At 53.8% G+C, this 12934-nt stretch overlaps 1 protein-coding gene across 1 annotated transcript in view; it reads left to right on the forward strand.

Annotated features, from left to right (window-relative positions):
- The first annotated feature begins 804 nt into the window (after nucleotides 1–804).
- RWDD1 (RWD domain containing 1) overlaps nucleotides 805–12934 on the forward strand; it is a 35860-nt gene continuing 23730 nt past the window's right edge. Inside the window, exons 1-3 of the mRNA XM_040428901.1 lie at nucleotides 805–1017; nucleotides 4541–4606; nucleotides 9194–9324. Of these exons, the coding sequence (XP_040284835.1) occupies nucleotides 945–1017; nucleotides 4541–4606; nucleotides 9194–9324 (270 nt within the window). The 5' untranslated portion in view covers nucleotides 805–944. The remainder of the gene's footprint in view (nucleotides 1018–4540; nucleotides 4607–9193; nucleotides 9325–12934) is intronic.

Consider the following 12934-nt stretch of genomic DNA (forward strand, 5'->3'; position numbering starts at 1 on the left):
TGACACCATGAAATTCTGATTCAACATATTTTTCCCTTAAAATGGTACATTTTCTCAGTTTAAACTTTTGTTCCGTGATTTATGTTCTATTCTGAATAAATTATTAGAAGTTGGCACCTCCACATCATTGCATTCAGTTTTTATTCACGATTTGTATAGTGTCCCAACTTTTTTGGAATCCGGTTTGTAGTCAATAGCAGCAGGACGAATCCGACAGGGTGAACAGCCTGTCGGATCCGTCCTGCCGCTAGTGTGAAAGAGGCCTAAGTGTCCCTCTTTGAACGTCCAAAAAGTTGGGAGGTATGTATTACAGCAGTCAGTGCCTGAAGATCTTATACTGCTATGCCAATCCTTACTGGTGGTGTCCTGAATGGGCTATTTCCCAGGCAATGTTATGAACTGGCCACTAGGGGGCACTGACAGGTCCTTTACAAGGACGGGAAGTAACTCTCCTACATGTGCTGACTACAAAGGCTACAGGTCATTTCCCCGCACAGGACATTCTAAGGCACTGACTACTCTATCTCCTATGTAAGCGAGGCCTACACCACTGACGGGACGGCATGCACACAGTTCACAACCAGCGCACGTTTCCGACGTCACAGAACGCGACATTTAAGGCTCAACCAATCGATAACCCGTATGATCGATGCACGACTGTAGCGATAACGGTACGTCAACTAATGACGATACAGTGTGAATATCGACTAAATACGGGTGCCCGGATCATTGAATGTGATGTAAGCAAACCACGAGCGGCTCCAGCAGTTGAAGGGTGACTAGGGCGGCGCAGGAATCCAGGCATGAGCAGTCGGTGGCAGAGTCATCGATCCTTTCTGAGCGTGGCCGGCTGATCCTCAGCGGCTGCCAGACACCGGCGGGGTCCTCAGAGCACCTCACGTGTCCGTCCCGCCGCCGCTGCTCGCTTCCATGGCCTATAAACCATGACGGACTACGCCGAGGAGCAGCGCAATGAGCTGGAGGCTCTGGAGTCTATCTATGCGGACTCTTTCACAGGTCAGCGGCTTCTCGGGGTATATATGAAAGCATACCTAATACCCAGCTTTACTACCGCTCTGAATGACGGTCCTGACCAGTTACACCCATCATCCAGTCCTGATAGTCTTTAGATGCCCAGTGGTAACCTCCATTACACATTGCCGGTGTGGCGCAGGCTCCTCTGCAGTGTGCACGACCGGCTGGCCATGGATCACACAGGGAGAAATCCTGGGCTTCCAAGTCGGGTTATGACATCCCAGCTTTTCAAAAGCCAAGGAGGTAGAACGGTGGCAGAGTGCTTTGTGCCTACCTGTACACACCCAATCCCGCACAGTTCCCTGTAGTGCCCCTGCACAGTAGTTATGCCCCCTGCACAGTAGTTATGCCCCCTGCACAGTAGTTATGCCCCCTGCACAGTAGTTATGCCCCCTGCACAGTAGTTATGCCCCCTGCACAGTAGTTATGCCCCCTGCACAGTAGTTATGCCCCCTGCACAGTAGTTATGCCCCCCGCACAGTCGGCAGCGGTGCCCCCCGCACAGTAGTTATGCCCCCCGCACAGTCGGCAGCGGTGCCCCCCGCACAGTCGGCAGCGGTGCCCCCCGCACAGTCGGCAGCGGTGCCCCCCGCACAGTCGGCAGCGGTGCCCCCCGCACAGTCGGCAGCGGTGCCCCCCGCACAGTCGGCAGCGGTGCCCCCCGCACAGTCGGCAGCGGTGCCCCCCGCACAGTCGGCAGCGGTGCCCCCCGCACAGTCGGTAGCGGTGCCCCCCGCACAGCCGTTACGCCCCCGCGGTGCCCCCCTCACAGTCGGTAGCGGTGCCCCCCTCACAGTCGGTAGCGGTGCCCCCCTCACAGTCGGTAGCGGTGCCCCCCTCACAGTCGGTAGCGGTGCCCCCCTCACAGTCGGTAGCGGTGCCCCCCTCACAGTCGGTAGCGGTGCCCCCCTCACAGTCGGTAGCGGTGCCCCCCCGCACAGTCGTTACGCCCCCGTGGTGCCCCCCTCACAGTCGGTAGCGGTGCCCCCCCTCACAGTCGTTACGCCCCCGTGGTGCCCCCCTCACAGTCGTTACGCCCCCGTGGTGCCCCCTCACAGTCGTTACGCCCCCGTGGTGCCCCCCTCACAGTCGTTACGCCCCCGTGGTGCCCCCCTCACAGTCGTTACGCCCCCGTGGTGCCCCCCTCACAGTCGTTACGCCCCCGTGGTGCCCCCCTCACAGTCGTTACGCCCCCGTGGTGCCCCCCTCACAGTCGTTACGCCCCCGTGGTGCCCCCCTCACAGTCGTTACGCCCCCGTGGTGCCCCCCTCACAGTCGTTACGCCCCCGTGGTGCCCCCCTCACAGTCGTTACGCCCCCGTGGTGCCCCCCTCACAGTCGTTACGCCCCCGTGGTGCCCCCCTCACAGTCGTTACGCCCCCGTGGTGCCCCCCTCACAGTCGTTACGCCCCCGTGGTGCCCCCCTCACAGTCGTTACGCCCCCGTGGTGCCCCCCTCACAGTCGTTACGCCCCCCGTGGTGCCCCCCTCACAGTCGTTACGCCCCCCGTGGTGCCCCCCTCACAGTCGTTACGCCCCCCGTGGTGCCCCCCTCACAGTCGTTACGCCCCCCGTGGTGCCCCCCTCACAGTCGTTACGCCCCCCGTGGTGCCCCCCTCACAGTCGTTACGCCCCCCGTGGTGCCCCCCTCACAGTCGTTACGCCCCCGTGGTGCCCCCCTCACAGTCGTTACGCGGTAGCGGTGCCCCCCGCACAGCCGTTACGCCCCCGTGGTGCCCCCCTCACAGTCGGTAGCGGTGCCCCCCTCACAGTCGTTACGCCCCCGTGGTGCCCCCCTCACAGTCGTTACGCCCCCCTCACAGTCGAGGTGCCCCCCGCACAGTCGGTAGCGGTGCCCCCCGCACAGTCGGTAGCGGTGCCCCCCGCACAGTCGGTAGCGGTGCCCCCCGCACAGTCGGTAGCGGTGCCCCCCGCACAGTCGGTAGCGGTGCCCCCCGCACAGTCGGTAGCGGTGCCCCCCGCACAGTCTGTAGCGGTGCCCCCCGCACAGTCTGTAGCGGTGCCCCCCGCACAGTCGGTAGCGGTGCCCCCCGCACAGTCGGTAGCGGTGCCCCCCGCACAGTCGGTAGCGGTGCCCCCCGCACAGCCGGTAGCGGTGCCCCCCGCACAGCCGTTACGCCCCCGTGGTGCCCCCCTCACAGTCGGTAGCGGTGCCCCCCTCACAGTCGTTACGCCCCCGTGGTGCCCCCCTCACAGTCGTTACGCCCCCGTGGTGCCCCCCTCACAGTCGTTACGCCCCCGTGGTGCCCCCCTCACAGTCGTTACGCCCCCGTGGTGCCCCCCTCACAGTCGTTACGCCCCCGTGGTGCCCCCCTCACAGTCGTTACGCCCCCGTGGTGCCCCCCTCACAGTCGTTACGCCCCCGTGGTGCCCCCCTCACAGTCGTTACGCCCCCGTGGTGCCCCCCTCACAGTCGTTACGCCCCCGTGGTGCCCCCCTCACAGTCGTTACGCCCCCGTGGTGCCCCCCTCACAGTCGTTACGCCCCCGTGGTGCCCCCCTCACAGTCGTTACGCCCCCGTGGTGCCCCCCTCACAGTCGTTACGCCCCCGTGGTGCCCCCCTCACAGTCGTTACGCCCCCGTGGTGCCCCCCTCACAGTCGTTACGCCCCCGTGGTGCCCCCCTCACAGTCGTTACGCCCCCGTGGTGCCCCCCTCACAGTCGTTACGCCCCCGTGGTGCCCCCCTCACAGTCGTTACGCCCCCGTGGTGCCCCCCTCACAGTCGTTACGCCCCCGTGGTGCCCCCCTCACAGTCGTTACGCCCCCGTGGTGCCCCCCTCACAGTCGTTACGCCCCCGTGGTGCCCCCCTCACAGTCGTTACGCCCCCGTGGTGCCCCCCTCACAGTCGTTACGCCCCCGTGGTGCCCCCCTCACAGTCGTTACGCCTCCGTGGTGCCCCCCTCACAGTCGTTACGCCCCCGTGGTGCCCCCCTCACAGTCGTTACGCCCCCGTGGTGCCCCCCTCACAGTCGTTACCCAGTAGTTATGCCCCAGTGGTGCCCCCCCCCCCTCCCTGCACAGTAGTGTTGTGGGCAGGGTCCTCTTCTCTGTAACAGTCTGCTAATGTTTTTTCTTTATTGTATTTTTATATATGTATTATCGTGGGATCAGAAGTTCTGGAAAAGTTTAATAAACTGTGGTAAAATGAGTCTGGCGACAGTTGAGTTTTTAGACATGGTGCCCGCTCAGGAGCTGAACAGGCGTAATAACTGCAGGGTTTCTGCACTCGGAGCTAATGTCTGTGATCTGCGATAATCCATATCGGAAACATTTAACCCCTCAGATGGGACTGGCTTTGTTTACTAGAATAATCTCAGAAAATTTTTGATAAATGAGGCAAAACTCTGAAATGCCACATTTTTTCTATATACTTATGGCAGAAAACTGTTAATACATTTTTAGTGTTCCCCGTTATTGGGGACGATAGTAATCTCTGCTCGCGCCATGCTGCCAATGGGTAAACTTGCTATTTCTTTTCTTGCAGTCTTCTCTACGTCCCCAGAAAGTTTCTCCATCACTGTGTCATCGGAAGCAGGAGAAGAAGAAGAAAGTAGGTTCTGGAGCGTCCTGCTGTGTATCTTCTTCAGTTCTGTACAGTCTTAGGCTCCATTCAGACGTCCGTAACGTGTTTTGCTGGTTCGCGGATCCGCAAAACACGGACTGCGGCAATGTGCGTTCCGCATTTTGCGGGCACTAATAGAATATGCCTAGGACAAGAATAGGACATGTTATATATTTTTTTCGGGAACGGAATTGCGGACCCGGAAGTGTGGGCCTGCAATTCCATGTCCGGACAGCACATCGTGCTGCCCCATAGAAATTAAGGGGTCCGCAATTCCGTTCCGCAAAATGCGGAACAAAATTGCGGACGTGTGAATGGACCCTTATGTAGCACTGTAGGAAGGTTATGTAGGAGATGGGAAATATTACTTATTCTTATTCTTTGGGATATGATCAGTTGAAGTTACATGCTCAAAACCTGGAATTCTGATTACTTCATTTCCTGAGCAGTACTGTACTTAGATCCACAGAAGTCCTAACAGAACCCAGAGTGAATGCCCCCCAGAGGGGGGGGGGAGATGATGGCCCAGATTTACTGATGTATCTGAGCCAAAAATGGATGATATACAGTCAGAGAGAAGGGTCTATCCCTGCCCCAGATTTACCATCCAGCCGGAGCCCCTGGGATTAATCTGGTGCAGGTCTAGACAGCCTGTCTAAGCTTACATCATCTACAGCAGGGGTACTCAACTGGCGGACCGCGGGCCAAATACGGACCACAGACGCCAGCTATCCGGACCCCTACCATCCCTTCCTAATCTGCCAGTGCGGCGGAACGAGATCGGGCACAAGCTCCTCCTGGTGCAGGAGCTGGATAGAAGGGGAGGATTACGCTGAGGGAGACAGGTCCCTCCACATGCAGGCATCGGGACTTGTCACTCTCAGCGCTTTCATCCGGTGCCTGCACGTGAAGGAAGCCGTCTCTCTCAGCGCTTTCATCCGGTGCCTGCAGGTGGAGGAAGCTGTCTCTCTCAGCGCTTTCATCCGGTGCCTGCACGTGAAGGAAGCCGTCTCTCTCAGCGCTTTCATCCGGTGCCTGCACGTGGAGGAAGCCGTCTCTCTAAGCGCTTTCATCCTGTGTCTGCACGTGGAGGAAGTTGTCTCTCTCAGCGCTTTCATCCTGTGTCTGCGCGTGGAGGAAGCTGTCTCTCTCAGCGCTTTCATCCTGTGTCTGCACGTGGAGGAAGCTGTCTCTCTCAGCGCTTTCATCCTGTGTCTGCACGTGGAGGAAGCTGTCTCTCTCAGCGCTTTCATCCTGTGTCTGCACGTGGAGGAAGCTGTCTCTCTCAGCGCTTTCATCCTGTGTCTGCAGGTGGAGGAAGCTGTCTCTCTCAGCGCTTTCATCCGGTGCCTGCAGGTGGAGGAAGCCGTCTCTCTCAGCGCTTTCATCCGGTGCCTGCAGGTGGAGGAAGCTGTCTCTCTCAGCGCTTTCATCCGGTGCCTGCAGGTGGAGGAAGCCGTCTCTCTCAGCGCTTTCATCCGGTGCCTGCAGGTGGAGGAAGCTGTCTCTCTCAGCGCTTTCATCCGGTGCCTGCAGGTGGAGGAAGCAGTCTCTCTCAGCGCTTTCATCCGGTGCCTGCAGGTGGAGGAAGCTGTCTCTCTCAGCGCTTTCATCCGGTGCCTGCACGTGAAGGAAGCCGTCTCTCTCAGCGCTTTCATCCGGTGCCTGCAGGTGGAGGAAGCTGTCTCTCTCAGCGCTTTCATCCTGTGTCTGCGCGTGGAGGAAGCTGTCTCTCTCAGCGCTTTCATCCTGTGTCTGCAGGTGGAGGAAGCCGTCTCTCTCAGCGCTTTCATCCGGTGCCTGCAGGTGGAGGAAGCCGTCTCTCTCAGCGCTTTCATCCGGTGCCTGCAGGTGGAGGAAGCTGTCTCTCTCAGCGCTTTCATCCGGTGCCTGCAGGTGGAGGAAGCCGTCTCTCTCAGCGCTTTCATCCGGTGCCTGCAGGTGGAGGAAGCCGTCTCTCTCAGCGCTTTCATCCGGTGCCTGCAGGTGGAGGAAGCAGTCTCTCTCAGCGCTTTCATCCGGTGCCTGCAGGTGGAGGAAGCCGTCTCTCTCAGCGCTTTCATCCGGTGCCTGCAGGTGGAGGAAGCCGTCTCTCTCAGCGCTTTCATCCGGTGCCTGCAGGTGGAGGAAGCCGTCTCTCTCAGCGCTTTCATCCGGTGCCTGCAGGTGGAGGAAGCCGTCTCTCTCAGCGCTTTCATCCTGTGTCTGCAGGTGGAGGAAGCCGTCTCTCTCAGCGCTTTCATCCGGTGCCTGCAGGTGGAGGAAGCTGTCTCTCTCAGCGCTTTCATCTGGTGCCTGCAGGTGGAGGAAGCTGTCTCTCTCAGCGCTTTCATCCGGTGCCTGCAGGTGGAGGAAGCCGTCTCTCTCAGCGCTTTCATCCGGTGCCTGCAGGTGGAGGAAGCAGTCTCTCTCAGCGCTTTCATCCGGTGCCTGCAGGTGGAGGAAGCAGTCTCTCTCAGCGCTTTCATCCGGTGCCTGCAGGTGGAGGAAGCTGTCTCTCTCAGCGCTTTCATCCGGTGCCTGCAGGTGGAGGAAGCTGTCTCTCTCAGCGCTTTCATCCAAGGCCTGCACGCGAAGGAAGCCGTCTCTCTCAGCGCTTTCATCCGGTGCCTGCAGGTGGAGGAAGCCGTCTCTCTCAGCGCTTTCATCCTGTGTCTGCACGTGGAGGAAGCCGTCTCTCTCAGCGGCTCAGTCCCTCCTCTCCTGCAGCAGCGGCACGTAAGGGAGCTTCAAGCTCCAAAGGACACTTACCTGCTGCTGGAGATGAGGCTGGACATGGGAGGTGATGTCTGAGGGGTACAGACAGGGTGGGAACGCATCACTGACTGCAGTAAAGGACTCCACAGTGTCAGTGGCATATTCCCATCTTGCCTGTCTCTCTCGTTATTGGTGACCTAAAGATAAGGCTTCATTCACACCATGATATTTTTGTTCCACATCCAATACCCATTATTGGAGGATTGGATGCGGACCCCTTCATTTCAATGGGGCCGCAAATGATGCAGAGAGCACACCATGTACTGTCTGCATCTTTTGCGGCCCCATTGAAATAAAGGGGTCCGCATCCAATCCACCAATAATGGGTATTGGATGTGGAACAAAAATACATGTGTGTTCTGCGGCTAGGGTTGCCGCCCGGCCAGTAGCTCACCGGCAAGGCCGGTATTTTAGTGGCCCTGCCAGTGGCGGTAATTTTTTTCCCCTTGTATGGACTGTTACCAATGAGCGCTTCCATTGTGGGGCGCTCATTAGTACAGCCTTTACCTCCACCTCCACTTGTGTTAATAAAAAAATAGAAACTCACCTCCTCCATTAGCTTGCGCTGTAGGGAATGCTCACTGCTGACTGGATGTAAAGGACAGGACCTGTGAGATCATCACGCTGGAGCGCAGGTCCTGAGCTTCCAGTCAGCAGAGAGTGTTCACCGCGTTGCGAGCAAATGAAGGAGGTGAGTGTTTTTTTGCAAAAGCAGAGAAGGGGCATTATTCTTAATGGGGGCGTTCATCTTTACGGTTGGCACTCAGTAGACCCAGGTATGTGGACCTTTAATAAAACTAGTTGAGTACCTCTGATCTACAGGATTAGTAAATCTCATCCATTCTGTTAAACAAAATATGTAATTACCCAGATAAAAAAAGAAAACAAAATACTAACGTAAAATACAAATATAAAAAATGTATTTTTTGTAGGTACTAAGTAAAAAAAGAAAAAGAAAATCTATAAAAAAAAGTTGCCCTATGGGTTATAAAACATGCTGCAAAAATTATTTTGGTAGCTTAGGCCGGGGATGCCCAGCCTGCGGCCCTCCAGCTGTTGCAAAACTATAATTCCCAGCATGTCCGGACAGCTATCAGCCTACAGCAGGGCATGGTAGGAGTTGTAGTCTTACAACAGCTGGAGGGCCGCAGGTTGGGCATCCCTGAGTTAAGGTACTTTCACACTTGCGGCAGAGGAATCCGGCAGGCAGTTCCGTCACCGGAAACTGATTGCATTTTAAGACCGATCAGGATCCTGATCCGTCTGACAAATCCATTGAAATGCCGGATCCGTCTTTCCGGTGTCATCTGGAAAAACGGATCCAGCATTTATTTTTTTCAATTTTTTTTTTTTTTGCGGTCTGCGGATCTGGCATTCTGGTATTTTGAAGGACGGATCCGGCACTAATACATTCCTATGTAAAAAAAATGCTGGATCCGGCATTCAAGCAAGTGTTCAGTTTTTTTTGGCCGGAGATAAAACCGTAGCATGCTGCGGTATTTTCTCAGTCCAAAAACCGTACATTGACTGAACTGAAGACATCCTGATGCATCCTGAACAGATTGCTCTCCATTCAGAATGCATGGGGATAAAACTGATCAGTTCTTTTCCGGTATTGATCCCCTAGGGCGGAACTCAATGCCGGAAAAGAATAACGCTGGTGTGAAATTACCCTTAGGCCATTAAACCACTATATTCGCAAAATTGCTAAAGAGGGTTTGGTCATTTTGGTTAACAAGAGGTTAAGTACCTTATAAAACCATGTAAACCCTGCAGCACCAGGTTCGTTTTAGTGTTACCATATACCTTGTTCTACAGATGTACAGGTGACTCTGAAGTTTACGTATGTGGAGTCCTATCCAGATGCAGCTCCTCTCTATGAAATAGTTTCCCAAGAGAATCTGGAAGATGTGGATGCTTCTGCTGTGTTGGCCTTATTAGGGGAGCAGGTAAGTCCTACTCTTTCCCAGAACTTTATTTTATATCTCTGGTAAAGCTGCAGCAATAGGCTTTCATTCAGAATAAATATTAATGCACAAGGGCTCCAGTCCCTTTTGGCTGCTTTTTACATGGCTGTTTGCTGAGCCAAACTCACAGCAACAGGAAATGGCTATTTCACCCTCAAATCCATTTGACTTCAGACTGACGGCATCCTCTTAACACTCAATTTGAAAACTGCAGCGGATCAGTGCCGCCTTCTTTGTCCGTACCTGAACAAGTCCATATCTAAGGTCAGACGCACAAACCATGTACTGCTGCTGAGGGCTCAGTACCATTTTTCCTGACAGATTTAGGCCTCTTTCACACTTGCGTTGTCCGGATCCGGCGTGTACTCCATTTGCCGGAGGTGCCCGCCGGATCCGTAACAACGCAAGTGAACTGAAAGCATTTGAAGACGGATCCGTCTTCAAAATGCGTTCAGTGTTGCTATGGCACCCAGGACGCTATTAAAGTCCTGGCTGCCATAGTAGTAGTGGGCAGCGGGGGAGCAGTAAACTTAGCGTCCGTGCGGCTCCCGGGGCGCTCCAGAATGACGTCAGAGCGCCCCATGCGCATGGATGACATGATCCATGTGATCACGTCATCCATGCGTGTGGGGCGCCCTGACTTCACTCTGGAGCACTCCGGGAGCCGCACAGACGGTAAGTATACTGCTCCCCCGCTGCCCACTACTACTATGGCACCCAGGACTTTAATAGCGTCCTGGGTGCCATAGTAACCATTCAGAAAAAGCTAAACGTCGGATCCGGCAATGCGCCGAAACGACGTTTAGCTTAAGGCCGGATCAGGATTAATGCCTTTCAATGGGCATTAATTCCGGATCCGGCCATGCGGCAAGTGTTCCGGATTTTTGACCGGAGCAAAAAGCGCAGCATGCTGCGGTATTTTCTCCGGCCAAAAAACGTTCCGATCCTGAACTGAAGACATCCTGATGCATCCTGAACGGATTTCTCTCCATTCAGAATGCATTAGGATAAAACTGATCAGGATTCTTCCGGCATAGAGCCCCGACGACGGAACTCTATGCCGGAAGAAAAGAACGCAAGTGTGAAAGAGCCCTTATCATTAGCTCAAGTCAGAATAATGGAGTGAAAAAGTAGCAAATTTTTGCGCATTCGCTTTAACTGCGCAAAAATTAGTGTCTTTTATTGGCTCTGCGCTATGCTCGCCAGTTTTCTGAAAGTGGGCGTGTTTTCTTATGTAAATTAATCTCTAGACAGATTTACTATTGCGACTATTAAAAAAGTCGCAATTTCGCTCCAGTGAGGACCATGCTTATCTTATGAGACTTTTTAATAAAACATGTGACTTTTTTCGTAAAGATGTGCGACTTTTGTAAAGCTGCTTACTGACATAAACTGCTACCGTCAAACCACATTTATTACAGTCTTAAAGGGCCGATCATAAATCTGATTTGGCTAAAACTGACTTTAGCCATATGTGAAAGTGGAGTGAGCTGTCAGAGTAATGATAAATCTGGCCCACCATATATACACTGCACACATATACCACCCAACTAATCTACAATGCCAAAGGCAGAATTCATGATGTTGTGTTCTGTCACAGAGCTATAGTGAGGAAGTTTACTATAGAGTGATTCCACAATAAAAGTATATACTGAATAATGCAATCACCTTGCACTTTTGTGGGGGAAAGGATAAATATTTTTGGTCCCCTGTCCCAAAGTGGTAAAATTCTTGGCCCATCAGTTGCTGCGCTATGAACAATACCCCACGTTGCACAAGACTTCACTCAGTCGTATATGTTTTATTTCTTTCAGGAAGAGTGCAACTTGCACATGTGACGTGTTTTGGTATTGCAGCTCAGTCCTAGTCACACTTTTAAAGGTTTTTTCCAGGACTAATTTATGGATGATCTCTCCTTAGAAAATAATGCTTCATCCTGGGCTTTCTCAGGCTAGAGATATGAGCCAGGACTTGTTTTAAAGCTGATGTCTTTAATCATGAAATAAACGTTATGCCTTTTGTGCTTGTGCCATGGGTAACTTGCGATCTTCATTCAGTGATATGTGACTTGCTTTAAAGCTGGCAATCTAAGCTTTAAAACAAGACTGGGATTTCAGAGCTAGCCACTATAAAGCTGGAGATGGAAGCTGTAGAAACTGGGTGAGGAGTGAGAGCTACAGATACAGTGTATATGCCGCTCCCAATTCACTCAACACTATTTCTGGATGTATTGCAGCAAGTTCCATGGTCTTGTTTTATAGCTTAGATTGTCAGGTCTTGGTTTATATCTCTAGCTGATATACAGCCTGAGATATAGTTAGGTGTTAACCACCTCCGGACCGCTGTACGCACAGACACGTCCTGGAGGTGGTTGTTCTATTCCACCTAGACGCGCCGGCGCGTCCTCTCGCAAGACGCGAGATTTCGTGCATTGCCGGCCCGCGCATGCGCATCGCGGGCCGGCAAAAGTTAAAGAAGTATTTCGTCACCAGCCTGCCAGCCACGATCATTGGCTGGCAGGCTGGCGATTTTCAAAAAATCAAATCAGAAGCCAGATAACAGATCATATTAGTAAATATGATCTGTTATATGGCTTCTCTGCTCCTCTGCTGGTCCTTTTCGTTGGTTGGATCCAGCAGAGGAGCAGACATCACTGTGAGTACACATCACACACTACCCTTAGCCCCTGATCACCTTCCATCACCCCTATCATCCAAATTAACCCCTTGATTGCCCCCTGTCAATCACTTAGTGAAAGACAAAAAGTGATCAGTGTAAACTGACACTTTTTTTTTCCACTAGTATTGGCTGTTAGGTTTAGGATTAGTTTAGGCCCCTTGGTTAGGTAGTTAGCGATCGGTTAGCGCCCAGCCCACCGCACCGCAGTCACTGATTCGCTGATTAGCGTATCGCTAATCAGCATTTGTACTTTTATAGTATCTGTAAGTGATCAAAACTGATCACGGTCAGATCTATAATAGTATTAGTGTCACCTTAGCTCGCCCTCCACCCAAAACGCAGTGTTTGCCCGATCAGGCCTGATCGGTCGCCCACACTTGCGTTCACCCACGCCCGCCCCACCGCAGTGACAAAAAAATATTTTTTTTTGATCACTGCACATTCACTTTACACGCTCTGCGGCGATAAGAAAATCAGTTTTGATATTTTTTATCAACCGCAGTGGCCTCCGGTACTTCGCTAGCCTCCCCTTTGTAAGACAGGCTTGCTTTTTTTCTTGGGTAGTCTCAGGGAATACCCCTAAATTTAGTAGTCCAAAATGTCAAACAGGGGGTATTCTTCTGAAGAGGCCTACAGGATTCTGACCCAGTCGGATGAGGACTGGGAACCCTCATCTGACGAATCTAGCGGGTCAGAATATGAACCTGTAGAAAGCAGTGGCTCTCTGACCCAAAGTTCGGACGAGGAGGTTGAGGTCCCTGGCAGCACCAGGCGTACCCGGCCCCGTGTCGCTAGACCACAGGTTACGCAGGATCTGCTTCAAGAGCAGCAGAGTGGGGCTGTCGGTGCCGGATCACGTGGTGAGGCATACACCAGCAGCGCAGCCCTCCCTGGACCTAGTACCAGCACTGCC

This window comes from Bufo bufo, chromosome 4, assembly GCF_905171765.1.
Source record: "Bufo bufo chromosome 4, aBufBuf1.1, whole genome shotgun sequence".
In the NCBI taxonomy this organism is placed as follows: Eukaryota; Metazoa; Chordata; class Amphibia; order Anura; family Bufonidae; genus Bufo; species Bufo bufo.